Raw genomic sequence first — 27,046 nt, forward strand, 5'->3', positions numbered from 1 at the left:
AGCAACACATGGTGACAGACAAACTCGTCTTACTATGGTCGCTTACCGGAGTTGTCATCATCATCATCATCATCCAAACCGCTTATCCTATACAGGGTCGCGGGGAGGTGCTGGAGCCTATCCCAGCCGTCAACGGGCGAAGGCAGGCTACACCCCGAACTGGTCGCCAGCCAGTCGCAGGGCACACACAGACACCACCACTGAGCGGGAATCGATCCCACGCTGCCCGCACACAACTCGGGCGTCTGTACCGCTACACTATCAGTGACTTTACCGGAGTTGTGAAACTCTTTATTCTGCATGACTGTTCTATACTGCCCCCGATGGCCAAGTTGTACACACCAGAAGGAGCCACAAGGAATTAATCATGATGCACAAACTGTTCAATTCCTTACATTGTATTGATGTTATTTGTTTCCATAAAGTGAAATACAGTGCTTATTTTTACAGAGCGATAAACGGACCGGGAAATTTTAATAAAATGCCCACCTCTGCCCTACGGCAAAACCACAAATTTTAAACACATTGTTAAATTTGTACTTGATTTATTTTGGGGGGACTTTTGTACTTTCCAATCATATTTGAGTCATTTTTTCCTAAGCTGAAGGCGTCAAATGACGTCAGTTACTTCGTGCCTGCATTGATTTGACACGGAGTGCTGTTCACAAACTTCTCCGATTCAGTTTTAAGAAGTAAAAGTCAAAATTATTTATTTAAATTAGAATTATTGACTCGACTGACTCTGGAGTTTGACTTCCAGGCCAAGTGAAGGAAATGATCAACACACGCACTCACCTAATATTCATTTAATTCGGTATGATTTGACCAAGGAGTTTGTATGATGACGTCACCGACGAGGAACCCGTGCTGAAAGCGGAAGGCGATGGAAACCACTTTGTCACAATGTTGAATTCGAATTTTTGTGATTGATGATTGTTTATTTTGACTCTGAATTGTTTGTGCCATGAGGAAGAGATGGCTCAGCCGCAGGTTGCCGCTCTTCATCCTCGCCCTCTTCGTGGTTCTCTGCGCCGACTTTGAGTGGGACGCCGGCCGCCTCTCGGAGCTCCTGCCATTGGCGGCTCGTCGTCGCCCCACTCCGGCGTCCGAAGAAGCCCGCCGGCGGACGCCCCAAACCGCCACTCGCGAGGCGGGGGCCACCGCCGCCGTGCCGGAGGACCGCCGAGGCTCCGGGCTGCGGCTGGAGGACATCTTCATCGCTGTCAAGACCACCGGAAGGTTCCATCGGACGCGACTGTCCCTCCTTTTGGAGACTTGGATCTCCACAACCAAGACGCACGTGAGTTTTATTAGAGCTACTATATGTTTTTTTTTTTTTTTTTTTTTTTTTTTACAACAATTGATTGAGCGTTTTGGAGGGGAACTGAAATGCGTGTTCAAAACTTGACCGCTTCACTTATGTGGAGACGATTTATGCCACATTCATCAACAAAGACAAATTCAGTGTTGAAAATACAGCCTATGTTTGTATGAGTTAAAAAAAAAAAAGCTACTTCACTCACAGGATGAATAGGTTATAATTTGCTTGAGAGAAGTAAACAAATCAAACAAGTCATTGGACTTGATTTAAATAAATACTTGTCCCGTTCTATATTAACGCTTGTATGTACCTGTCACGAAATGTAATTCATTTCAATTTTTAAAACTAAATAGTACACTGTAAGTTCAATATACAGGGTATAACCTCGCATGTATGCCAATATGTTTGTTAAAAGCTGAAAATTACAATTCGGAAAATAAAGAACATAATAAAGCACATTTTACTATACAGTACTGTGACATTTTATGAATCCAGTTTAATTTTGACTTTAAAACTTGTTAATCACTGTCAAAGTTGTAAAATGTGAATATCCACATTTTCAATTGATTAAATGAAGTAACCACAGCCTGAAAAGAAACAAAACAACTAAATGGAAATAAAAGTTCATAAAATGGAATTTAATTTGATTATCCTACCATAATTACTTTTACATAATTCTTTTTAGTTTTAATCAAATACGAGATAAGTTTCTATTTAATCTATCTATCAAGTTGGCAAGGTTGGAACATGTAAATGTACTAATAGTCATTCAGATAAATAATTACTAATAGCAGCAACCAAAGTAAATGTGCGACTAGAAAGAGTGAAATATGTCAGTTAATATGCAACATTTATTAAGTCTTGCCATAGCCATTTGTCAAGGGTTAAAAAATGGACCTTCCAAGCATTCATTCAAATGAAATGAATCATCGGTAATAACAAAAATGAGAATTTAAAGTATTGGTATGTTAGCTTACACGCAAACCAACAGGAAGCGGTGTCTCGGCTTGACGGGAAGCAGAGCCTCTTAACAATATGTGAAGCGGAAGTACAGAACAGGAAGTTCAGAAGCAGATTACACAAGTGAACGCACTCTTCTCACACACTTCACATGGAGCGGCATCACCTCGGCCTCATATGATAGTCAATATTCATTCCATATGGCATCATATTTTCTCTTTTCCCTCTTGCAGACGTTCATTTTTACGGACACAGACGATGACCACCTGAAGGCCGAAGGTACGAGAGGGAGGTTAAAAGAGTAGCTTCTGTCAAAAAGTGATGGATTTACAGTAGGACGCTTGGGTGATTTATATCCCCGCCACCACTAACTCAATAAAACTGTCAAACATCAAAGAATAAATTATGGGAAATTATGAACCAAAACAGCACATCTGCAGGCCATAAAATGCGCATCAGATGTTTTATGCCATCCTATAAAACTTGATAAAATTACACCTGCAATTAAACAAATCCTTTCCTAGATTTTTAAAGACATCTGATAAAACTATCAGATATCAAAGGGTAAAATCATCATTCATCAACATGAAACAATTTTTTAAAAAAGCACACCTACAAGCACTCAAATTGTTTTGTGACAGAGATGTAGAAAGTTTTTCGTGCGTCAAGTAGTTGGTGGATTTATGACCCCCACCGCACCTTCTCAGCACCATCTCCTACCAATTCTCCAATAAAGTAATAAAGCACTCAGTGGTCAACCCGCCAAAAATAAAGAAGTACTGTAAAGGGTAACTGAAGGTAAACATTTTTTTGCACATCAATTTGCAGCCGGCTGCCACTTCGGCCTAACACTGCTGTCTGCTGTTGACTGAAATTGATGTCAACCTGCCCTGGCTCGCATCACCAGACCAAACCCAGAAAACAGGTTGGCTGTGACGCTGTCAATGCGAGCCTGAGATGAATGGATGATGAAACAATGATTAATAAAGGTCATGACACAATTAAAAAAAAAAAAAAAAAAGCTCACCAAGACGTAAAATGTACAACTGGTCGTTTGATGATATCCTGGAGGTCATACATTTGTCACAAATCTTGGAATAATAGGATTAATGACTGCCATAAGATACAAAAAAAAAATACCAACAAGAAATGTATGTTTTAGAACATCCTAGTAAATAGTAAAACTGTCATAGACCAAAGCAGAATGAACAATAACTATCATAAAACAAAAAACAAAAACCCGCAAGCCTGAAACTAATGCATGTACAAATGTACAACTATGGTTTTATCACATCCTGAATCTGTCAGAGATCAAAATGTATACTGATTGACTGTCACATGACTTTAAAAGCATAACTGCAAGAAAAACAATTTTTATGACATCCCGTTGAGAGGTTAGAATTCTGAAAGGAACAAAAACAACCACAGTAAAAAAGGAAAATATATTTTCAAAAGCTTTTACGACATAATGTGTCCTAAATCACTCAGGGGCCATAAACCCAACACTCATTGGTGATATGAACATGATGATGTACTTTAGGCTACAACATGGTGGTGACGAGCTGCCATTCGGACCACAGTCAGCAGGCTCTGGCGTGCAAGATGGCCGCCGAGTACAACGACTTCCTGGCTTCCGACAAGAGGTGACGCATGAGCTGGATTTTCCTTTGGGAGATTTCGAGGGCTCTTTTCTCGTGGCTGGAGTAAATCCGTAACTTCTCGGAGGCGGGTTAGACCCAAATATTGCTAATCTCGCAGGTCAGCACAGACAAGCAGATCTACGAGTGGGAGGGCTGCAATGCTGTGGGTGTGGTCGCGGCCAACTTCAATCATGGCCAATGAAAGTTTTGACATGGCAGCTCCAGAAAAACCTGCAGCTCCCTCAATGTCGCTGTCGGCCTTTCAGCAGCCTCCCTGGCCGGTTATTTTCTTGTCTTTTCATTTGGGATGTGTTTTGATATCTCGGGTATACGTTTGCGCGCGCTCCTCAGGTGGTTTTGTCACGTTGACGACGACAACTATGTGAATGGCGAGGCTCTCGTCGCCACGCTCGCCGCCTTCCCGCAGGATGCCGACATCTATGTGGGCAAGGCCAGCCTGGACAAACCGATCACCGCACACGAGCTCATGGAGGGAAACAAAACGGTAACATGACTCTTATACATATGTGTGTGTGTACTGTATATATGTGTGTATATATATATGTGTATATAAATATATGTGTATATAAATATATATATGTATATATAAATATATGTATATATGTGTGTATATAAAAATGTGTAATTGAAGTGCCAGTCTTCATTCGTGTCTGCATGACTGCACTATACTGCCCTCTGGTGGCCAAGGTGGAGACACCAGAAGAAGCAGCACAATTAATTGAATTGTAACATTAAATAAATTTTATTGACATTAAAAGAGTTTTAAAAAATATGTTGCGTGTCTGTGTGCAGAGGGAAGTGAAGTTCTGGTTTGCCACCGGAGGAGCTGGATTCTGTCTGAGTCGACATCTGGCCCACAAGATGTCCCCCTGGGCCCGGTACTTGTGGACTCTTCCATCATGTCTCGCTTCTGTCGGAACCTTCAATAAAACCTGCGTGTGCGTGTGTGCGTATTCAGCGGCCTTCGCTTCCAGGAGACGTCGGCGAAGATCCGTCTGCCTGACGATTGCACGGTGGGCTTCATCGTGGAGAAGCGCCTGGGGGTCTCCATGGTCCACTGCCCCTTGTTCCACTCGCACTTGGAGAACCTCATGCTGCTTCACCGCGCCAGCATCCCGCGCCAGGTATGTGCTTCCCTCTAGTGGAGCCACGTGGAATTGCAGCAAGTATACCTTAAAAACACCAAGACGGGTACAAATAAACACACGATTACGCGACAACACAAACATATGCACTAACACGCACAGCCACACATGCATACACAAATGTGAAAAAACACAAACACCGTACAAACAAAAGACGTACACAAAGACAAAATTACACGTTGCTGTCAAGCGATGAAAAGTTTTCAACTAATTAATCGCGAAATTAATCGCGAAATTAATCGCGATTAATCAGATTTTTTAACTACAATTTTTTTCTCACAGCTTGGAACCGATATTTACTTGAGCAAAATCTTAGAATTAATACGGAACAAAAATGTAAAGCATATTTTGATTCAAAGACTCTTCTAATAGCTTTGTTTGATACTTGAATACGATTCTTTTCAGTCAAATACCACTGTTGAACCATACACCAAAGATGTACAACTAATATGGCATTTGAATTTGGCTTAGCGAAGTGCACAAATTATCTAGGATTTCGCCAATAAACCGTCGAGCAACTTTTCAAAGTAAAATTACGTAAAGTAGAGTTAATGGTTTTTAATGCGTACAATTTAGATCGTTCTCCATAGTTAACGCTTTAACTTTGACAGCCCTACATACATACATACAAACACAAAAGTGTACTAACGCACTCAAAACACACACACACACACTCAGACCAACACAAACACCCAAGCACACAAAACACACACACACACACAAATAAATACACTACAGTGCTAACTGCATCGAATGTGATGTGACCTGTGTGCGTGCGTGCGTGCGCACGTGTGTCAGGTGACTCTGAGTTACGGCCTGTTAGAGGACAAGATGAACAGTGTGGAGCTGAAAGGAGGTTTCTCCAAAGAAGAGGACCCATCCAGGTCAGTCTGTCGTTGAGCAATTATGAAGGAGTAAGAAGGACTAAATAAGTGGTGTACCGCTTAATCAGGTTCAAGACCTTGCACTGCTTGCTGTACCCGCTGACCAGTTGGTGTCCTTGAACCACCTTCAAGGGAAAAACCGGGATCACCACTTCAGAACATTCGGACGACCGTCTTGACCTTGAGCTAGTCAAACCTTAACAGTTGTTTTATTTATTGGCAAATGGTTCAATTGTCCATATAGCATTGTTCAGTTGTATATATACATGTGTAAAGTAACACATTGCAAGATATTGTAATAAATGATGTTTTAAAACAACGAGAAAGGAACTCTTGAGACACAAAATTGTCGTTGTTTAGTTTTCATGGAAAAGGGGGGGGGCATGTTGCAAATTTCATTTTGATGAAGACAAAAGTGTTTAAAAAAATGATCTTGGAAACAATTAGTATCTTTTGGATGAGAACAAGTGACATATTTTCACATTTTACTCATATGAGTAAAATTTGTTGATTTTCAACATGAAATTCGGTGGAATATGACTGTCTTTGATCCAAATTTTCAACAGTTATGAAGTTATGAACTATTTGTGAGGGCGATAAACTAATTTTCAATATACAATGACATTTTCAACAAAACAAACCGCATGAAATTGGAATTAAAATGAGTGTGGGGGGGAATTAAAATGAGTGTGGGGGGGGATTATTATGAATCCAACTGCAATATGATTGGCTACTGAATCCAGACAGGACACGCCCATCTGCATCCCAGCGGGAAGGCTTGGTTCGTTTGTTATATTGTTAATAGAATGTAAAAAAAAAAAAAAAAAAAAGTAACAAAAAAATAGATACTGTATATATGTATCGCAAAAATTAAAACATTCAAGTTTTCAAGGTGTCAGTAAGATTCTTAAAACAAACACTGAAACCATTCCGCCTGGAGGTAGTAGGGCGTGTCCTACCTGCGTGTCGTTACCAGCATGTAGCAGCCAATCATACTGCAGCGGGGCGTGTCCTGCCAATAAAAAAACTCGGTGGGACTCGTACCAAGGCGCGAACATGTTAACGTGACTTCCTGGTCTAGGTAGCGGCGGCCACGGTGCGGCACGTCGCTGAAATGCTTCCTGACAGTCCATCCAGTCTTGTCGAGTGTGCAACACTAACAGGTAAAAGCTACGCTGCCGTATCGACACTCTGGCGACACAATGGTGCACGTGCTTAGCACAAGGTGAACTGCTCCCACTTGACTGGTCAGCTGTTCTGGATTTGCTCCGATTACTTAGTTGAGAGGGATGTCAAATCAGAAGTCAGGTTTGGATTAGCTGCTCCAAAATGCCCACCTGGACGAGAGTTTTATTCAACACATGTTCGTTGTTGAATTGCGCTGTAGTTGCATTTTGTTCAAAGAAACGATTTTTTTTTCTTCATTTGAATGTGATGAGAGAAAATCTTGTAGCGCCACAAGCAGCCACTAGGTGGCGACAGTATGCCGTGTCACGCCTCCTCCCAATAGTAGTACACAAGACACGCCTCAAAGTGTGTGTTTGTGTCCATCTGTGGTTATGAGTGCGTCGTTAGGCTTATTTTAGATTAATAAAAAATATATATTAAAAAGAATAAATGCAATTTGGACAGGAAGAGGTAGCGAAAACGAGAAGGCAGATGGAGCTTTAAAAGTATAACTTTGGGGTTATGTTTCTTGGGCATATAATTTTTTCTAGGTGATTTTCTGTACAAACCAGATTTTGTGGTCAGTTGAAATAATTTGATAACTTGACAACATAAAAATCTCAATTTTATATATATTTTCTATATTAATGAGGGTGAGTTGTGATGTTTTGCAATGCGAGCCCGAAGGTGCTTTGATGTCAATGAATTTGTTTTGAAGAATCGTTCACAATTTTTTTGTGAAGTGAGTTCAGTTGAGGTCGCCTGAAACCGTATTGCATTGTATTTATGTGGTCCATCCGGGTGCGGTTGTGTTGTGTCTCTGTTTCGTTTGCATCGTGTGTTTGTGTGCATGCAGGGGTACGCGTGTGTGTGTTGTGCGTGAAGGTGTGTCTGTGAGTGGGCGTCACTTTTCGTGTGCGCGTTGATGCACGCGTGCTTGGATCACTCGCGACCGTGTTTGACTTTGTGTGTGTGTGTGTGCTTCAGGTGGTCTTCTTGGGGATGCGGCATGGATTCATGTGAGCGCGCGCACGCACGCACATTCACAGTTGCAAACAAGCGGGCAGGTGGCGAATCAGTGAGCCGGTGAGCCGTGAACACACAAACACAATCGCAGACAAATCCATCGACATATGCAGACGCGCGCACACACACATTGCACATTGATAAAAGTGCATTATACACACAAAAATGCATAACACTATGTACACACACACAAAACGTACACACAGACGCACCCCTCCCACCCACGCACGCACCCCCCCCCACACACACGCTCGGTGGAATACTGTATGAGCGCATACATCTGGGCCACAACAAGCCGAGCTGGCGACAGCAGCCGCCATCAATCTTCGCTCGGCAACACTTGCACCCCGCTGTCATCGTCCAATTACCGGCCGGCAAAGCCATGAATCAACCAATCAGCACGGGCCGAGGGGGCTGCCTAAATATTGCCCCGCTCTGGCTGACACTAAAAGTATAAAAAAAATAAATAAATAAATAAAAAAAAAAAAAAGGAGGGAGGGAGGGAGGGAGGGCTTTTTAAAGCAATAAAGTTGGAAGGAGAGTTTGCCAAGGCAGCAGGTCACCTATGGAAAGGGGCGGAGCTGATTTGCGCTATGACGTCATTCGGGATGTCACGCTACGATGTCATCAGCAAGGATGAGGAGGAGGAAGAAGGAATGATGAAGATGGAGAGTTGAGAGGAGGTGACGGCGGGGGTGGGCCGCCGAGCGGGGAGAAAAGGGGGGGAGTGGCTGGAGGGGGGGGGGGGGCGGCGAGAGGGGCGGAAGGCTTGGAACACGCAGAGAATCTCAAGCGCGGCTCTGGTTGTGGTCGTCATGGTAACAGCCAGGGAGGCAAGCACGGTCTCCGCTCGGCCTGATGCATGATGTGTGCGCGCGTGCCTGTTTTGGGGAAACAGATGTGCGTGCGTGTGTGTGTGTGTGCGCGCGCTTGTATATCACTCTTTGGGAGACTTTTTGGCAAAACGTGTGTGTGTGTGTTGTGTATCAGTTTTGGGAACATTTTTGAGGAGACGTGATGTGTGTGCGTGCATGGATGTGTGTGTTACTTTTTGGGGAGACGGATGTGTGTGAGCATGCAAATGTATCACCTGTGTGTGTGTGTGTGTGTGTGTGTGCTCGTATATCACTCTTTGGGAGACTTTTTGGTAAGACTTGTGTGGTTGTGTGTGTGCACGTTGTGTGAATCACTTGTGCGTGTGAGTGGGTCACTTTTGGGAAACCTGTGCACACACACGCCTGTGTGTAACAGAAAAAAAAAAAACAGAAAACATATGTGTTTCTGATAGATACTTTTCGACCAATCACGGCACACCTGTTTTCCGGGCTTGGCTCACTGTGCACTGTGATGTCATTTTTGGTCGACAGCAAGTGGCAAAATGGCCGCCCCTCTGACATGGATAAAAATGGCTGCATTTTGCTGATTCATTCCTTTTCCCGCAAAGTTAATCACAATGCCGTGTTTGGACTAGTGGGGGCGCTTAAAACATATTTGACTTGAAAATGTTTGACTTGACTTTCCCCCTTTAAGTATCAAAATATGTACATAAATCTGAAAGAAAAAAAAAAGTCAAACAAAGGACCCAAACAAGGTGTGAAATCAAAGCAACACGTCTGCTGTTTAATTTCAAGGGCGAGGACCAAAAAAGTGTTTGCAGGCTCCTCGAGGAGAGACCAGAGAGTTATGGAGCCATTTGATGTTATTGCCCGCCATCTTGCTTCACTTCAAATCTATCACTCACATAAAACATGGCCGCCGCCGCCGCCGCCATCTCAGCTGCACACCGCTGCTCCCCCTTCCACACGCTTGCAAGTCTTGTGGACGCCGCAAGAACACGCCTGGTGATGACGTTTTGGGGACATCTCAGTTCATTTCTTTGAGGGACGTGTGTGCGTGTGTGTTGTGTCATTTGGGCCATGCGTGTGTTGTGTGTGTGTGTGTGGTGTGAGGACTTGCGCTGTCACTTTCTGATGTCGAATGAGATTCCAAAGTGTACCTAATGAAGTGGCCTTTAACGCGCGGACGCTTTTGCTTTTTGATGGTTTGGGTTTGACATCAAGGAAAAATTCTTCTGACAAACAGCTGACCGTGGCTATAAATAACTCAAGCACATGTCCGCATGCATATTAATTAGTATGGCGGAAGTGAGAGAGGGAGCGAGGAAAGGGGGGGGGGGGGGAAAAGGCTTTGCCCACAATTCGCAGCAGGGGCGCCGTCAATGGGGCCTGCATCAGTCAGCGGTTTTGCCGTTGAAAATCCATACACGGCGACGACATTGTGAAAAAAGAGACAATTAGGAGAGAGGAGACATCTACTAAGATTTCGCTGTTAAAAGTGTTAAAAAAAAAAAAAAAAAGAAAAAATCCCTGGAAATGATTCAACTTTTCAGGTGTCTTTGATGTTTACAAAAACATATTTGAAGAGTCTAAATTTAAGTTGAATGCTTGTGGGGAAAAAAACATGTCAGGGCTAGGCTCATTGAGGACAAAATGGTCTTTGATGTTAACAAAAACACCAGGATTGTAAAATTCTCGCCCCCCAAATTCTCCCATTGGCTCCTCTTAATGTGTCTTTGATGTTTACGAAAAACAACAGGATTGTGGAATTTTCTAAGAAACCCTCTCTCTCACTGGCACCTCGCAGTGTGTCTTTGATGCTTACAAAAACATGTATTGGTTCATTGAAGACTAACTTGTCTTTGAGTTAAAAAAAAAAAAAAAGTATGTTAGGCTCATTGCGGAATCAAAATGTGCCCAGATTTTTGTGAGGGAAAAAAAACATGTCAGGCTCGCTGAGGACAAAAGTGTCTTAGATGTTTACAAAAATGTGTGCTGGTTCATTGAAGACTAACTCATCTGTGATGTCAGCAAAAAATGCATGTAAGGCTCATTGAGGAATCAAAATGTGCACGGATTTTTGTGGAAAAGAAATGTCAGGCTCACGGTGGACAAAAGTCATTGATGTATTTCAAAAACACAAACATTAGGGTCACAAAAGACTCAAAATAGTCAATGAAGACAAAAGTGTCTTTGATGTTTTTTTTTAAACGAAAGCATGATTTGTAGACGGTTCAAAATGATGGTTCCCCGTTTCCTTTCTGTCGTCACCTTTTCCTCATTTGATCCTTATCCTATCCTCATCATCGCTTCCTTATTTCATCCACTTTTTTCTATTTTCCAACTTTCACTCCCCACTTCTTCCGTGCTTCATGATAATAATTCTTAAGTTTGTATAATAGAATATTGACTGATATGATCCTTATCGCTCTTTGTCCTCCTCGCGAAGTGACGATGTTACAGCCACTTTCCTTATCTTTCCACATCCTGTCTGCGTTTTTCCTTCTCAGTGACTTTGCCGCCGTGGAAGTTCGTCCTTGCAAATCTTTTTTTTGTCAAGCTCGGGGGGGGGGGCTGGGGCGACATCCCGAAGGGGAGATGACAGGGATTTCGTTTGCTTTTTTTTTTTTTTTTTGTGGTCTCGTTTTTTGTCCTTATTTTAAGGAAGCGGTGACAGAGTAACGATGGGTATAAGGAAGAGCCGATGATGGATGGATGAGTAAACGGTGATGGCAAATGGATGAAAACGATGACGAGTTGATGATGGAAGGGTTGAAAGGAGGAAGAGCTGATGACAAAAGAATGAAAATGAGAAAGAGATGATGGATGAATGGAAACGAGGAAGCATTTCAAACAGTAGGATTGAAACGAGGAAGCGGCGGCAACGTACGACCGAAACGAGGAAGTGCCGACTACGAAAGGACGTGAACCAGGAAGGCGTGACGCCGAAACCAGGAAGTGTTTCAAACAAGGAAGCGCGGGAACGGGGATGCGGCGCGGGCTGTTTTGTGGCGCCTTGACGCGACTCCTCCTGCCTCTTGTCACTCTGTCTCCGTGACACTCTCGAGAGGATGCTGAGATGCCGAGTCAGGGCGGCTTGCCAGGCGTGCTTCATCCCGATGCGCGCGCGCGCGCGCGCGTGTGTGCGCGTTTGCTTGTACGTGTGCGTGCGCGCGCGTGTGTGTGCGTGTGGAACACTGATAACGTGCACAAACTGCACAGCAACAAATGGCTGGCCTTCATCCGGCAGCGTCAGCAATGACGTCAGCTGCCCACTTGGATCTCCCTGCGCGTGCGTGCGTGCGCGCGCGTGCATGCTCAGATTTGTGTGGCGGCTGCAAGTACAGTCCAGTATTGGTCTGAGTCCAGTTTCCGTGAGCCAATCAGACGCCGGGATGTGACTCTGCAGCACCACCAGGGGGAAGCAGAGCGGAATCAAGCCGAACAACAGGTTCCACCAACTGCGAACCTCGAGGGCCCCTATCTTTGCGTGTTTTGGATGACTCGCTCCCTCAGCACACCAGCAGCTCATCGGGAAGCTCCGCTGGAGCCTGATAATGATCCCGATCATGTGAATCGGGTGTGTTGGAGTTGGACACCTGTGGCTTACGCTGTCAAACTCTTCCTCGGGTGCAGCCAGACGGGGTCCCCTCTTCCGTCCCGTCGTCACCCCTCTTCGCCCTCGTTTCAATTTTGTGGGCTCCTCGTCCTCGTTTCCGTTCTCATTGACGTCTTTTCATCATCGCCGCATCCTCGTTTGCGTCCTTCTGTCATCACCCGGTTTTTTCTTCCCGTGCTTCCGGCGTCAACTCTTCCACGTTTGCGATCCTTCTTTTTTGCCTTCCTCCTCTCCATTCACCCGACATCAGCTCTTTCTTGTTTCTGTTTTTCTTTCGTCACTGGTGTCCAACATTCAGTTGTCACCTCTTCTTCGATCCTCTTCCTTGGTTCTGCATTTTCATACATTGATTTTTTTTTTTTTCCCATTTCATCAAGTGGTTGCACAAATAAAATAGATGTATAATCTACTTAAAAAAACATCCCTATCCAAATGCTTTTATTTCAAGCAATGACTTGACGAAATAACTTTTGAGTAAATTAAAGATAATCATGCTAAATTCCTCCATGATCACTTTTTTCCCCAGAATGCTTTACAGTAAAAGATAAAATGGATGAGGATACCTCTCATAACTGTCATTTATTTGAGACCTTTTACGATGGATACCTTGTGCGTCTCGTCCAGGTGTTTCTCGTTGTCTTGCATTTAACCCTTTCATGCAAAGTGGTCACTGCAGTGGACAGCTATTTAAAAGTTGCTTTCCGGCTATATTAATGAAACTTAAAAAATATATTTATATTTTAAATAATAACATTAAATCATAATTAATGCATGAAAGGGTTAAATATTTTACAACATTTAGATTAATTAATATAGGCGAAAGCAAACTTTGAAACAGCTGTCCATTGTAGTGACCATGCACTATGCATGAAAGGGTTAAGTTTCTAGTTTTTGTTCAGTACTTGTCGGATCATTGTCGCTGTCCTGTTTTTTTTTTTTTTTTTGGTTTCTCCAGGTGTTGCATTTTGATTCTCTTGTGTTTCTTTGCTACATTGAGTTTTGGATTTTTTGTTAATAAATATATTTCTGTCAGTACTGCTTCTCCTGCCTCCCTGCATTTGGGTCCTCGATCCCGCAAACGTGACATATTATGTAATATTTTCCATTCTTTGGGTTTATATATATAAAAAAAAAAAAAAATCTCGTTTTACATTTTTAACCTTACAGTATCTCTCACTTGAACAATGCATGATTTTATTTTTTTTTAATGACGAAATCCAGGCAAGCTCTAACTGAACCATGCCATTCAATTTATCTTTTTTTTTATTTTTATTTTTTTGCTTTACCCTTCAATACTTTTAAGCATGCAAACATTTTCCCTTCATAATGCTTGGAGCTAAAAAAAAAAAAAAAAAAAAAGAAAAAAAAGCAAGGGATTAAAGCATTTTTTTTCCTTCTCCAATGCTTGACTGCATGCCTATCACTGACGCGAGTTCGGCAAGAGGCTGTTAGCCCCATTCACCAGCAACCTCCATCCTTAACCCCCCCGCCCCCCCGCCTCTCTACCCCCCCCCCCCTCCCTTCCAGCAGCACACCGCCTCTCCCATCACTCCTCCTTCCTTCACTCTCGCCTTCCTCCTCTGCTGGAACGCACCGAACCTCATCCTCCGTTGTGGATCCTACACCGGCCGCCTGCAGCCCAAGCGCCCGACGGATCCCCGGACGAGGTAAAACCGCGCTCAGCTTCAACACTTTTGGCTGTCGGAGCATCCGGTGCATGCACACAGATGTGCATCGGAGCGCTTCTGTCGGGGGGGGGGGGGGGGGGGGGGGGAATGTTGCTTCATTGGGTGCTTGGAACCAGTGCGGAGCTCTTCTGGTGCTGTTTCGGGCGGGGGGGGGGGGGGGGTCTTCATGGGTGTGTGTGCGTGATAAAGACGCGCGCCAAGAAAGAAGAAGAAACACGTGCATGCATTTCCATATTGCGGCATCGGTCAAGAGGAGCCGTGCGTGCGTGCGTGCGTGCGTGCGTGCGCACCTGTGACATGCGTGCGCGTGCCTTTTTGATTGACAGCTGAAGGAGGGGGGCGGAAAGGGGAGGCTGTGGGGGGTACTGGGTGAGGGGGTGTTGGTGTTGAGCTTGCGTCCCGCTCAACTGACTTGATTGATTGGGTTCCGCGCACCCTCCTCTTCCTCACTGCCGGTCACATGACCGGCGAGCCGCCATAGGTTGGATGTCCCGATGACTGATGGATTGAGTTTTTTTCCACGTTCGGCCGGTGAAGTTGTTTCGCTAAAGGGGGGCGGGCGTGAGTCACGGAGGCGGGCAGGGGGGGGAGATGGGGGGTGATGAAAGAGGGGGGTGGGGTGGGGAGGAAGGTGAGATGGTGTCGGTCGGATCAGGGCGGTTGTCAGTTTGGTCTGGTTCATCTTGACTTTACACCCGATTGGAGAAGTGAGTCAACTCGCGAGGAGACAAATTTGGCTCCAAATTGGTCTCAGATGGGAGTCCTCAGGGTAGGACTATAAGTACTTTTTTCTTTTTCAACGCAAGTGAAATTTGTGACTTTTATTTGTGTGAATTAAAAAAAACAACTTTGTCTTTATTTATTTACGTTTGAACTTAAAAAAAATAGTAAAATAACTTTAACTTAATTGATTTGATTTTAGTCCAATACAAAAAAGTTGAAAACCCATTTTTGTATTTTTTTTAAAAACACCATTACAGGTTTGAATGGATGCAGATACATTATTTATTTATTTATTTGTTTAATTTTTATTAGACCTTTGAGCAATGTTTTCTTTTTTCTTACACATCACACACACACGCGGAATTGTGTGTTTTGCGCGTTACGTGCGTTTTGTGTTGTCGCCAGCGGGAAGAATCGAGGTTTCCGGGCTCCGAGTTTCAAAACCGTCTGCGGGGAATCCATGACACATTTTGTGTGTCGCGTGTTGTTGTGGCTTCAGGACTACACACATGTCATCATGTTGGTGTGTGTGTGAGTGGGCGGACACAAAACAGGAAAAAATATGATATTTTGTCACTGTTCTCTCGTTATTTTTTGTCTCTCGGATGATTCGACTTTTTTTTTTTGTGATGAATAATTCCTCTTGTTGAAAAAAGCAAACGAGCGTCGAGTAGTTCAGCGCGAGTGTGGCGGTGTTTTTTCCCCCCAGACGCGTTTGGCTTTTGTGTTCAAATCCCTGCGTGGGGTTGATAATCCAACATTCCGATTGTCTTTGCCCCGCAGTGGTTTTCCCGCCATCCTGTTTCCTGAACTCAACTTTAGGACAACCTTCCTTGTCACTCGCAATTTCCTTGTCTTCCGCCCGACTTCCTTGTTTCCCCCCTCGACTTTCTTTGCTTCCTCCCTCGTGTCGCCCTCAACTTCCTTGCGTTCGTCTTGTCTTCCTGATTTTCCTCTCAAACTCCTCGTCTTCCTCTCAACTCTTCCTCTCAACTTACTTGCTGTCCTCTCGACTTCGGTGTGTCCGTCCCAACTTCCTTGGCATTCTTGACGTCCTTGTGTTCCTTTCGACTTCCTTGCATTCTTCTTGACTTCCTTGTTTTCCTCCCAACTTCCTTGCAGTCCTCCCAACTTCCTTGCTATCCTCTCAAATGTCTTGTCTGTCCCAACTTCCTCGGTGTCCTCTCGACTTCCTTGTGTGCATCTCAACTTCCTGGTTTGCTTTCGTCTCAACTTCATTGCTTTCCTCTCAACTTTTCGGTTTCCGCTGGATTTCTGTATGTTTCTCTGGGCTTCCTTTCGTTCCTCTCGGCTTCCTTGTACCAATTTTATCTTGATGTTGTTCTTCTCAAAGTTTTTTGCTATTTCACTTGACTTCCCTGTGTTTCTTTGAACTTCCATGGTATCCGATCAATTTCTCCTGAGCTTCCTTGTGGTCCTGTCAAGTTATTTTGTGTTCGTCTTGTCGTCCTTTTCAACTTCCTTGCATTCCTCTCGACTTTCTTGTCCTCCCTTCAACTTTGTTTTCCTACCTTGGGCCATTCTGAACTTCCGAGTGTTCCTTCTCAACTTCATTGCTGTCCTCTTAAATGCCTTGAGCTAGTCGACTTCTTTAGTTGCGTCCTTCTTCAAATGCATGGCAGGAGTTTGACAATGTTTGTGCTTGACTATTAACCGTGGCTTCTTTATACACTCACTTTGGCAATTCATGTAAAAAAAAAAAAAACAACAAAAAAACCCCACTTGAGGCGCATCTTGGACGGGAACACCCTTTCCCGCATCAAACAATAAAGCAAACTGTGCAAAGTTGTTAATGGTAATGTCTTCCCCCTGTAATCTTGTGGGCTGTTTTCCACGGACAATTTCTATTTACGCTCCGTCTTCCCGCCGCCCCCCCCCCCCCCCCTCGGTAGCCGTGGCCCAATTTCTCCAACGGGGACCATAAAACTTTCATTTCATCTAATCTAAGAAGCTTGTAAATGGAAATCGGACACCCCACCACCCCCTCCCCTGTCAAATCGTCCAAATTATTTAAAGTGTTCACTTCCCCGGGATGCATGCAGGTCACGTTTCGGACTCGTGGACCAAAAAATACACATTTTTTTTGTTTTCTTCATCGCCGTTCTGCTTTTTCCCGCTCATTTTTGCTTTGGTGTTGTCGTCAGCAGGTCAAATGCATACTCAATTGGATTCAGGTCAGGTGATTGACACCCCCGCTCGTTTGCCTTTGAAAATGCAGACACCGCAATGGATTTGAAGTGAAACGGGTCAGGTGAATGGCAAGGAAAAGGGATTTCTGATGGACCCAAAGTAATGGGCCAGTTGGCCGCGCGGCAGTTCCGGGTGGCGGGCATGCGGGGCTCCTGATGGAAATGCTTCCCTTCAATTGATTGCGGTTCAAGTGCATCTCGTTCAAATCCAGGTCCCAATATCGATCGACCTGACTGTAGCTGCCGCCAATCTTGCGGGCAGTCGCACGTCTGCTAGTTAGGATTCGAAATGGATTGTTGTTCAATTTAAGCGCGAGAACCGCATCGATTTTGAGCGCGTCGAGTCGGTTGATGAGTCCACGTTTTGGACGCGCCACCAGTCACAGCTAAAGCGTCTTTCAACTCCATTGGGCTTAGTTGCTGAGTGTCCGATCAAGATCCCAATTGATTTTGAATATGAATGCCATTCATGTCACGATTCAAAGTGGATTATCGGCCAACTTTTTCATTTCCTCTGGACGTTCTCGGTTTTCCGCTTGACACACAAAACACGCCAAATAACGCTTAAAGTAGAAATTGACCTTCTTCGACTAGTTCCGGTATATTTGTTCAATCTGCGCATGTCAAAGTAATTCGTTCGGATCGAAAGTGTGATGCGTGAACGCGTTCTAATTGGATCAATTTTATTAGTGTCCTTGAAAACGGTGCATCCGATCATAACTTTAATCCGAATGCTGATCGGATTAAAGAAATTTTGTCCATGTAAACGTAGCCAGTGTTTACTGAAAGCGCAAGCAGCGTATTGATTTTTCGAGAACTAGCTCAGGCCAAATGAATGTTTACTTTGCCACTGTCCCAACAGTCGCGACTGACATTCTTCAAAGTCGTCGCGATGATTCGTCCCTATCCAAGCAAAAACCCTTTTGATTTTGGATGACGTTTGATGAAAGACAGATAAATTAGCCAAGATTAGATTCGGTTTGACCTCAAGTAAGTATGAATGCGTTCCTGTTTTCCGTTCACGGTGGCTCAAAAACGACGAGTCTAGCATTCTTCTTCTCGGCTAAGAGCAAAGACGCCGTATTTAATCGCTTTTAGATTGCGCTACTTTGTTACCTCTTCCCCGGTCACAAATCATAGCCATTCCTGAAACTTTCAGAGATTGTTTTTCACTGTCAAAACAACAACAACCTGATTGATTCTTGAGAGAGCAAAACAAATCCAAGATGCTTTTGATAGCCGAGGCGTAAGCATGTGAGCAATCATGTTTTGTGTCACCGCCGGGACGTCGTCGTCGTCGGCGGTGTGGAGATGAGATTTGCGCGGAGGAGTGTTCTCGGACGGCGAGCGTTTAAGACCTCGGCGTGCTCTGATCATCGCGGGCACCAAATGGTCGCCGCCGCTCGGTGTCACGCTCAATCTGCGGATAGTAAATAAGCAGACGGGGCGCGCCGTGTAGCGCCGCTCGCGCTTTATTCATGGCCGGCGTCATGTTGAATGCGCTCCGCGTTGATGCTGAATACAAATAATGGTGAATAGAAATAGTCTGTTTGCCGTCATCAAATATTTATTAGCCGTACAGGCCGGGCTGTTAGTAACATTTTAAAACTGTCAAAGTGATGGCAATTCGAATTACAACCTGGATTGTCATTGCACAGTGTACAAGAAAATTGGAAGACAGGAACAGAATGACAACGATTCTGTACCATGAATTGTGTTCTTGCTTTGACACAACAATAACAATCCTGAACGTTGACCTTTGCCTTAAAAAGAGCACATTTTTCAATGATTTATTATTAGAGGTAACTTATATTTTTGTGGATATTATAGTTAACAATCTGAAATTTGATCTCTAGTTGAACAGTCCCATAAACTAACTAAAGTCCAAAACAATCCAATTGGGCAATACTGGTATTGGGCTTTCAAGGTATTAGGTATAAAGTATTGATTTTAATGTTTGGGCTCAGCTCCCAAGATAATTTGGGGTTGTTCTGTCATTCTTTGGCATAACAATAAACGTCACTAAAAGTTTGGTTGAAAATCAACAATGTGATCGCTGCTTGAAAGATCCTGAAGAGAAAACCCAACGTATTGATTTTAATTTTATGGGTTCAGCTTCCAAGACAATCTTGGTTTGTGCTGCCACTCAGTGACATAACAATAACCATCCCTAAGTGTTTGGTTGAAAATCAACAATCCTGCTTTTGACATCCTGTAGAAAGGTCCTAAAAAGAAAAGCCAAATTATTGATTTTAATGTTTGGGCTCAGCTGCCTTGATAGTCTTGGGTTCTTCTGTCATGCTGTGGCATAACAATAAGATTCCTTTAAAGTTTGCTTAAAAATGAACCCTGTGATCTCTGCTTGAAAGATGCGAAAGAGAAAATTCAAAGTATTCATTTTATTGTGTGGGCTCAGCTGCCAAGATAGTCTTGTGTTGTACTGTCATTCTGTGGCATAATAATAACCTTCCCTAAAAGTTTGGTTGACAATCAACACTGTGATCACTGCCTGAAATATTCTGAAGAGAAAAGTCAAAGTATTGATTTTTTTTTTGGGGGGGGGGGCTGTCAGCTGTCAAGACAATCTTGTCATTGTGTGACATAACAATAACAGTTCCTAAAGGTTTGGTTGAAAATCGGCAATCTCATTGCGATTGCTGCCGGAAAGGTCCGAAAGATGAAAATCCATGTAGTGATTTCAATATTCAAGCTTAGCTACCAAGACAATCTTGGGTTATGTCAAAATGAATTGGGTTCTTGCCGTGACAGGACAAAAACAATCCCTAAAAGATTGTCTGACAATTTGCCGTTGATCTCCGTTCGAGTTCCTATACAATCAAAGCAAACAAATTGGATTTTAAACTTTGGGCTCAGCGATGGGTTGTTATTGTCATTGTTACAACTGTGAGTCGACATATTTGGGAACAAATGCTCCATTTTGTCGTGTTTTTGCTGTTTGTCTCCGCATTGTTTGCCGCGACCAAACCCTTCTCCTGTCACGTAGTTGAAAGGCGCATCCGTCATCCCAAAAATAGTCGCGTCGCCGTCCGCTGGGAGCCGACACGCTTGGTGAAGTTTTGGTTTTGATCCGGGAGATGACGAGCGAGCGCCCAAGATGAGCTCAACTTTTTCGAGTGATTAAAGACCCCCCCCCCCCCCCCCCCAAGAATCTGTGACGTTGTTAAAAACAATAGGGAAAATAAGCATGTCATGTTAATATCAGGTATCTGTATTAAATGAATGCTTTCCTGGCCAAAAATCTAATTTGCATAACATTTTTATGGCCTTATTTAGCCTTTTTGAGAGCAAATGTATCTGCAGCTGTGCAAGGCCTCTGGGAAAAAAATTCTGCCCCCCGGGAGGCAGTTTCACTTGGCAATGAAAAATTCAGCAGGCATGTTTATCATGAGTAGAGCCACAAAAATCTACACCAGAAAGTCTGCCATTTTGGCCTGAAATGACCATTTTAGGCTCAATTTGGCTGTACTATTTCCAGTGGGCCTTCAAATACAAACTTGTCAGAGCAATTCTGTCCGACGTTTTAGCAAATTGAAATCATGAATACTAGACAAGACGGGCGACGCTAACTTGTAAAAATATGTAGTCTCTGTCCTTTTGTGAGGGGGGGCGGAGCAAGGCAGCAAAGTTTTACTCGCCACAAAACGGGAAACTCAATAAGTCGACTCCACAAGGTCAGAGCTCAGCCAAACATTATTTTGCTGAAATAAAAGATGAATATTGACATACATTCCGTTCAATTTCCATTCTAAAAGCTCACAATGCTGTGCGCTGTGGTCGTATTGTGCTCAGACCACAGCAGATGGGTGAGCAGAATCCAGACAGACGTACGCTTTCATGGCCACTTTCCACCGACATTCACTTTAAATGGCGCTTCAATTATTCAGCCGGCTGCGTGGGAAGATGACGTGTGTGTGTGTGTGTGTGTGAGAGTGTTTTTCTCATGCATTTGGGATGAAGACAACAGAAGTTTTGCTCAAGTCTTCTCGACTCCTCCTGGCCAATCTTCTCTACGAGCCTCCCACGTAAACCGCAAGGCACGTGTGTGTGTGTTCCGCGTATGCGCCTGTGGGAAATAATAATAATAATCATAACAAAAGAAACGTTTTTTTTTTTTTTTTTTTTTGCAAAGTCACATTAGCCAAAAGCAGCATGCAGACGGTCAGAGTGTGAGCGCGCATCACATTTGCGGATCAGCTCATCCATAAAGCTCGCGCCTCCTGCATGCTGATATGTGTGTGTGTGTGTGCTGAAATTACATTCCCAGCAGGATTTCGTGGCAATAAAATGAATTTATTCGGCTTTTATCTACAGCATGATGCTGGTGATCATCTTTCTGCACCCCTAACTGACCCCTTCTTGCCTTCCTTCCCCAAATTTGAAAATCAATAAGGTTCTGTCTTCGACATACATAGTACATGGATTGTGTGCACAAAATAAAAGTTGTGACGTCACGCTCATCAATTATATGGCCCAACCACACACGATATTCGGAGTAATATTGGAATAAAAATGAAGCTTTTTTCATCAATCTCAGGGCGCTGCCATTTTGTCCTGTCCCGCCCACTGCTGTCGATCGAAATCGATGTCAAAGTGCCTTCGGGCTCGCATTGCAAATGTCGCAGATCAGCTGCTTTAGGCTTCGGTCACGTGAGAAAATGGCAGCGGCCTGAGTTGAATGAAAAATGGTTGGATTAATCTGCCTAATTCTTATTCGACAAAAGCAATATTAATCGGAATGTGGTGTTTAGAGAAGTGGGGGTTACACAAAATGTATTACTGCAAAGTACATTTTGAGTCCCGCTTTAATATGAAATTGCCAACAAACCAGAAGACCAATACATTGGACCTTTGTATATTCGCGATTTGCTACCTATTTGCATATAAAAAAAATTACATTTTTTTTTTTATTTTTGCATTTATTTTCAGTAGAAAACCCCGATTGTGGGTTTAGATCCATTTAAAAAAAAAAAAAAAAAAAACCCAAAGAAAAAAAAACCCAACAATCTGCACTCAAAGGCTTCAGGAGGAGCTCCCGCTGAATCGAGCATTTGTTGATGTCGACTTTTTGTGCAGTCCTCCTGATAGACTTTCCCTGGCTTGGAGTTCGGTGTTTTCGTTAGCGGTGGTCGGCTATAACTAGCGGAGGCCTTTTGCTGCGTGATTTGTCAAGCATCCCATTTCGAGACACTTCCCATGAGGAGCGTAAATGGTGGCGCGCCTGGCGGCCAAAAAGCTCGCCAGACTGGCAGTGAACTGCAGAAAAACTTCTAGCCAGGGGGCAATATTGAGGCGTTGCTCCAATGTCAATTAGCAAGCCATGAAATGCTGACAAAAAGTGCAAAGCCCAAGCTGTCCAATGCTGATGGCCTCACGTCTGTCCAAATGATAGCTGGAAACAAAATTTGAAAAAAAAAAAAAAAAAGAACTTTGGGACACCCTCTAACGTGTATGAAATATGATATATTTGATATTAGATGACGACAATATTTTATCTTACTAGAACACACGTGTACATTTTTTTTATTGAGTTGATTCCGAAATGCTTAGATTTGTGACGAGCTCATAAGAAAATAGTAAAAATACTTATTTAATTTTTATTTAAAAATATTAATTTCATGGATGTGTATATATGTATATATATATATATATATATATATATATATATACACATATTTAAATAAATAGATATAAATTAATATAATATAAATGTATTTATTATTACAATATTTTCCCCCCATTTTTCAATTTGAAATTGCGCAACACAATGTGACGCCCGTACCATAGCTTGCGGTCATTGCAAGTATTTTATTCTTTCAACAAGTCCCCCCCCCCCCCTCATCATCCCGCATCAGCGTCATTTTTCTCTCGCCGACTTTGACTTCATTTAATTTTCTGCGCCATTAAAATCGGGCCGAGGCTCTGTGGGCCTGATTTGCCAGCCTTCTTTTTCCGGTCTTTTCTTTAAATCACAGCAGCAGCGGCGGCAGGTTGACGGGAGGAGAAGCTGATGGATGTCAGCCCAGATGGAAAAATGGGCAAAAATGAGCTTGGCCTAAAGGAAGGCGCACGCACGCACGCACGCACGCACACACACACACACACACACGCATTTACACACACGCGCGCACACGCCGGCTGGCAGACTCAGCCAAGCGGGGTTCTGGCTGAGTAGAGATTCTGGTAATTGACAGTCCAGGGTGCAGCATCCATCCTTGCATGAAGTGCAGCTTGTCTTCAACAAGCACTGCTGGGCTCAGATAGCGCCCAACACCGACCCCCCCCCCCCCCCCCCCCCCCCCCCCCCCCAAAAAAAAAAAGAAAAGTCAACTATCAGAAGCAGAGATTTTAACGAGCTTTGGAATGGATACAAAGCAACCCATCCGATGCTTTGGCTCTGATGCTTGCAACCAAGGGTTTGGGTTCCAAGTTGAAGTTAAGGTTTCAAACTAAGGTTGGGGTTTCAAATTAGGGCTTTCAAGTGTTGTTAGGGATTTAAATTGATGTAGGGTTTGAAGCCAAAGTTAGGGTTTCAAATTGGGGCTTTCAGCTCTAGGTTAGGATTTTCAAGAAGGGTTAGGGTTTCAGGTTTGGGTTCGGGTTTTCAAGCCAAGGGTAGGGTCTAAAAACTATGGTTAAGGTTTTGAATTAGGCATTGAAAATGTTTGGGATTCAAATTCGGGTTTAAAGACAACGTTTGAGTTTTCATATTAGTGCGTTCAGACAGGGTTAGAGATTAACTGAAGTTCAGGGTTTCAGGTTTGGGTTTTGTACATGGGTTCAGATTTCAAAGTGTGCTTTGAAACCAAAGGTAGGGTTTTAAATTAGTGACAAACTAAGGTTAGGGTTTTAAATTAGGCTTTGAGTTGTTTGTTCGGGATTCAAATTAGGGTTGACAGCCAGGGTGAGGGATTTAGGTTGGGATTTTAAGACTGGGTTAAGGTTTGAAGGAAGGTTTAGGGCTCAAACAAGTGTTGAGGTTTGAAATTTAGGATTAAAAGCATTTGTTAGGGTTTGAAATTAGGCTTTGAAGCTAAAGTTAGTGTTTCAATGAATGCTTCCAGTCAGGGTTACGGATTTAGGTTTTAGGATAGGGTTCTCAGCCAAGGTTCGAGTTCTGAAGAAGACTTTGGGTTTGAGGGTTAGGCTTTCAGACATGGGTTTGGGTTTCAAATTTGGTTTTCAAGTCAAGGTTAGCGATTAAGTTGAATGTTTGTGCGTTGAGGGTTTAAGAAAGGTCGAATTTGACGCTTTGACGAAGAATTAGCGTTTTAAACAAGGGTTAAGGTTTCAAAAGTTGTCTTCAAATTAGGCCAGTGTTAACAAGCTTTTGGGCTTACTGTTGCCGTGGAAAAGTATTGACAGCTGCCGCGCAGCTCGTCAGACTCTTTTAACGGCAAGAAAGTGAGAAATGTCCTCGGAAGTGAGAACACTTGGCACGGCAGAACGAGTCCACGTTTGCATCCATTAGCTCACAATCGATGTGCTAATTGCGGCTGCTGCATTCGTCGGAATGCGCTTCAATAGGAAGAGACAGGCAAAATCTCGCTAGCTGATGCGAGCTAAACTAAGCTAAGTGAGCTAACGCAAGTGAATTCAAAAGAAGTCAAGCCTGGTTAGCACCAGCACGCGCGGCGCTGACATTAGCTTTAGCATCCGCACCGGCCACAATATATTTGCATTCAATTAAAGGTGACTGCTTTGAAATGCTTCGTGATTGGTCGACCGGGGGGATCAAAGACGGGCAAAAAGAATGAATCCTATTTGGTATTAACGTGTTTAAGTTTGCGTGTGTGTGCGTGTATGTGGGCGTGTGCGCGCGCGTTTGTGTGTGCGGCTCGTTAGGCTCGAGGCAAGAGTGGCTAATTGGACGTGGATTATTCACGCTTGGGAACGCAGGCTTCAAGGGCGCCGAGGGAGAGAGCGGCATGCTACAGATATACTGCTGAGGATATAAATATGTAATAATAATATTAGTTATATGATTATTACTATGTGATAATAATGATATATAATTTGTAGGCATGCCAAGGACAAGCAGGCAAGCTCAGGGGACTGTTGGTTTTGGAAGTAAGAACTTTCAGTAAGAATTTTAAGATGGCAGCCTCCTACCCGACCCTACCTACGTATCCACCAATCGACCCAACAACCAACCAACTACCATTTACACCTACAATAGACAACAGTCTATACCGAACCACTCAAATGATGAACCATCAGATTTTTTTTTCCTATACCTACCAACTAATCCTACCTACCTACCTGCCTACCCACCAACTTCTAACCGCTCAACCACCCATCAAACGACCGATCTACCTTTTTTTTTCACTCATCTTATAACCTACACACCCACCTACCAACCTACCTACCTACGAATTTGCCTTCCTACATAACTACCTATCTCCCTACCACCCATTTGCCTGCCTTCCTGCCTACCTACCTATCTAGCTACCTACATTACCCCACCCACCAACTGAACGACAAACAGACCTACCACTTTTTTCCCCCTACCTTCAACCTACACATCATCAACGAACCATTCTACCTACTTACCCACCTCTCTACTCACTCATTTCCCTGCCTAGCTAGCGAGCTAACTAGCTACCTACCTACCTACTAATCCATCCCGCCCAACCAATTCACATGCCCGCCTACCTGCCTGCCTGTCTACCTACCTACCTACTGCCCACCCATAAACCAAGCATCACAATCACTGGCCTAACACCCCCCCCTCTCTCCCCCCCACCTTCAACCTACACCAATCAACTAACCTACCTACCGACCGACCCTACCTACCTACCCTTTCCATCATACCAGACGAGGAACTGCCTACCTACCTACTTGGAATGTTGTGACTAAATTAGCCTCGTTTGTCACCCTACTCCTTAACGACCCATCAAGATGCCTGCCAGAGGGTTGTTTCGACCGGTCGCCGTGCTTCCATTTGTTCAATGTTTGACTTCATTGTTTCACACGAGTGAATAATACCTACCATGTGCTTTTTCCTCCTCCGCTCTATTGTTCGTTATTACGTGCCGAAGCATGGCGCGGGACTCTACCGCCATTCATCTTCATTTGTTTGACACACACACACACACACACACACACACACGCGCTCATGCACACCCCCACTAGCAGCCTCTGGGATTTCTGGGATCCCCGCAGAGCCCCCGGAGCCGATAAGGAATCACTTCCCCTACAATTAGGAGAGGAAGTTAAAAAAAAAAAAAGAAAAGAAGTGATCTATCAATTTATGCATCTGAGGTGGGGGAGCATCGGGAGAGCAATCACGTTGAGCAGGGCTAAGTGTGCTAGTTGGCAGCTTTGCATTGCGTGCTTAGTGATGCGCAGTTGTAATATTTAACTCAAGTTACTGTAGGTGCATGCTAGATAGCCCACTAGCATGTTGTACATTATCTTTCCGCCGCCAACCCTGTAAATAAGCATTTTAGCGTTTGGCGCTGTCGCAACGAAAACTTGGAATTCATTTATAACTCAATTGTCTTGTGTTGTCCTCGCTAGTTAGCCTACTATGGTGCTTTATGTCTCTGGTGCTAACCATGCTTTAAATGTCGGAAAGAATGGCAGGATTTCATGTTGAACTCAAGTGGCTGTGTTATCTGTTTGAATTACGCCTACTAGCATTTGGTGCTTTATGTATCGGCGCTAACAATTTGTAGTAGTTTAGGATGCAGGATGAAAAATACAAGCTGCGGCTGATTGGTTTTTGTGATCGCCAATGAAAGGCATTGATCGACATATGCCGATCACGTACATTTCTACGGGAT

At 43.8% G+C, this 27,046-nt stretch overlaps 2 protein-coding genes across 4 annotated transcripts in view; both read left to right on the forward strand.

The window, feature by feature from the left end:
* Positions 1–632: 632 nt before the first annotated feature.
* On the forward strand, positions 633–6,290 carry mfng (MFNG O-fucosylpeptide 3-beta-N-acetylglucosaminyltransferase). The gene is made up of 8 exons (XM_086032709.1): positions 633–1,300; positions 2,515–2,560; positions 3,822–3,924; positions 4,273–4,426; positions 4,735–4,820; positions 4,901–5,066; positions 5,886–5,971; positions 6,040–6,290. The coding sequence occupies exons 1-8, from the start codon at positions 965–967 to the stop codon at positions 6,089–6,091; spliced, it is 1,029 nt and encodes a 342-aa protein (XP_085888835.1). The 5' UTR covers positions 633–964; the 3' UTR covers positions 6,092–6,290.
* Positions 6,291–7,027: 737 nt separating this feature from the next.
* Positions 7,028–27,046, forward strand: part of LOC147146535 (protein phosphatase 1 regulatory subunit 29-like) — a 96,354-nt gene continuing 76,335 nt past the window's right edge. For all 3 annotated transcript variants that reach the window (XM_086033395.1, XM_086033396.1, XM_086033394.1), the window contains exons 1-2: positions 7,028–7,134; positions 14,150–14,286. The gene's annotated coding sequence lies outside the window, so the exon portion shown is untranslated. The remainder of the gene's footprint in view (positions 7,135–14,149; positions 14,287–27,046) is intronic.

The sequence above is a fragment of the Filicampus tigris genome, chromosome 6 (assembly GCF_054856515.1).
Source record: "Filicampus tigris isolate MCC_2025a chromosome 6, RoL_Ftig_1.0, whole genome shotgun sequence".
NCBI classification, from domain to species: Eukaryota; Metazoa; Chordata; class Actinopteri; order Syngnathiformes; family Syngnathidae; genus Filicampus; species Filicampus tigris.

What these genes read in the sequence shown, in the direction of transcription:
- mfng (XM_086032709.1), top strand. Translation starts at nt 965, where the DNA reads ATGAGGAAGAGATGGCTCAGCCGCAGGTTGCCGCTCTTCATCCTCGCC. An exon ending in TGACCACCTGAAGGCCGAAG is followed by an intron (nt 2,561 to 3,821) that starts GTACGAGAGGGA and finishes GATGTACTTTAG; the next exon opens with GCTACAACATGGTGGTGACG. An exon ending in AAGATGTCCCCCTGGGCCCG is followed by an intron (nt 4,821 to 4,900) that starts GTACTTGTGGAC and finishes GTGCGTATTCAG; the next exon opens with CGGCCTTCGCTTCCAGGAGA.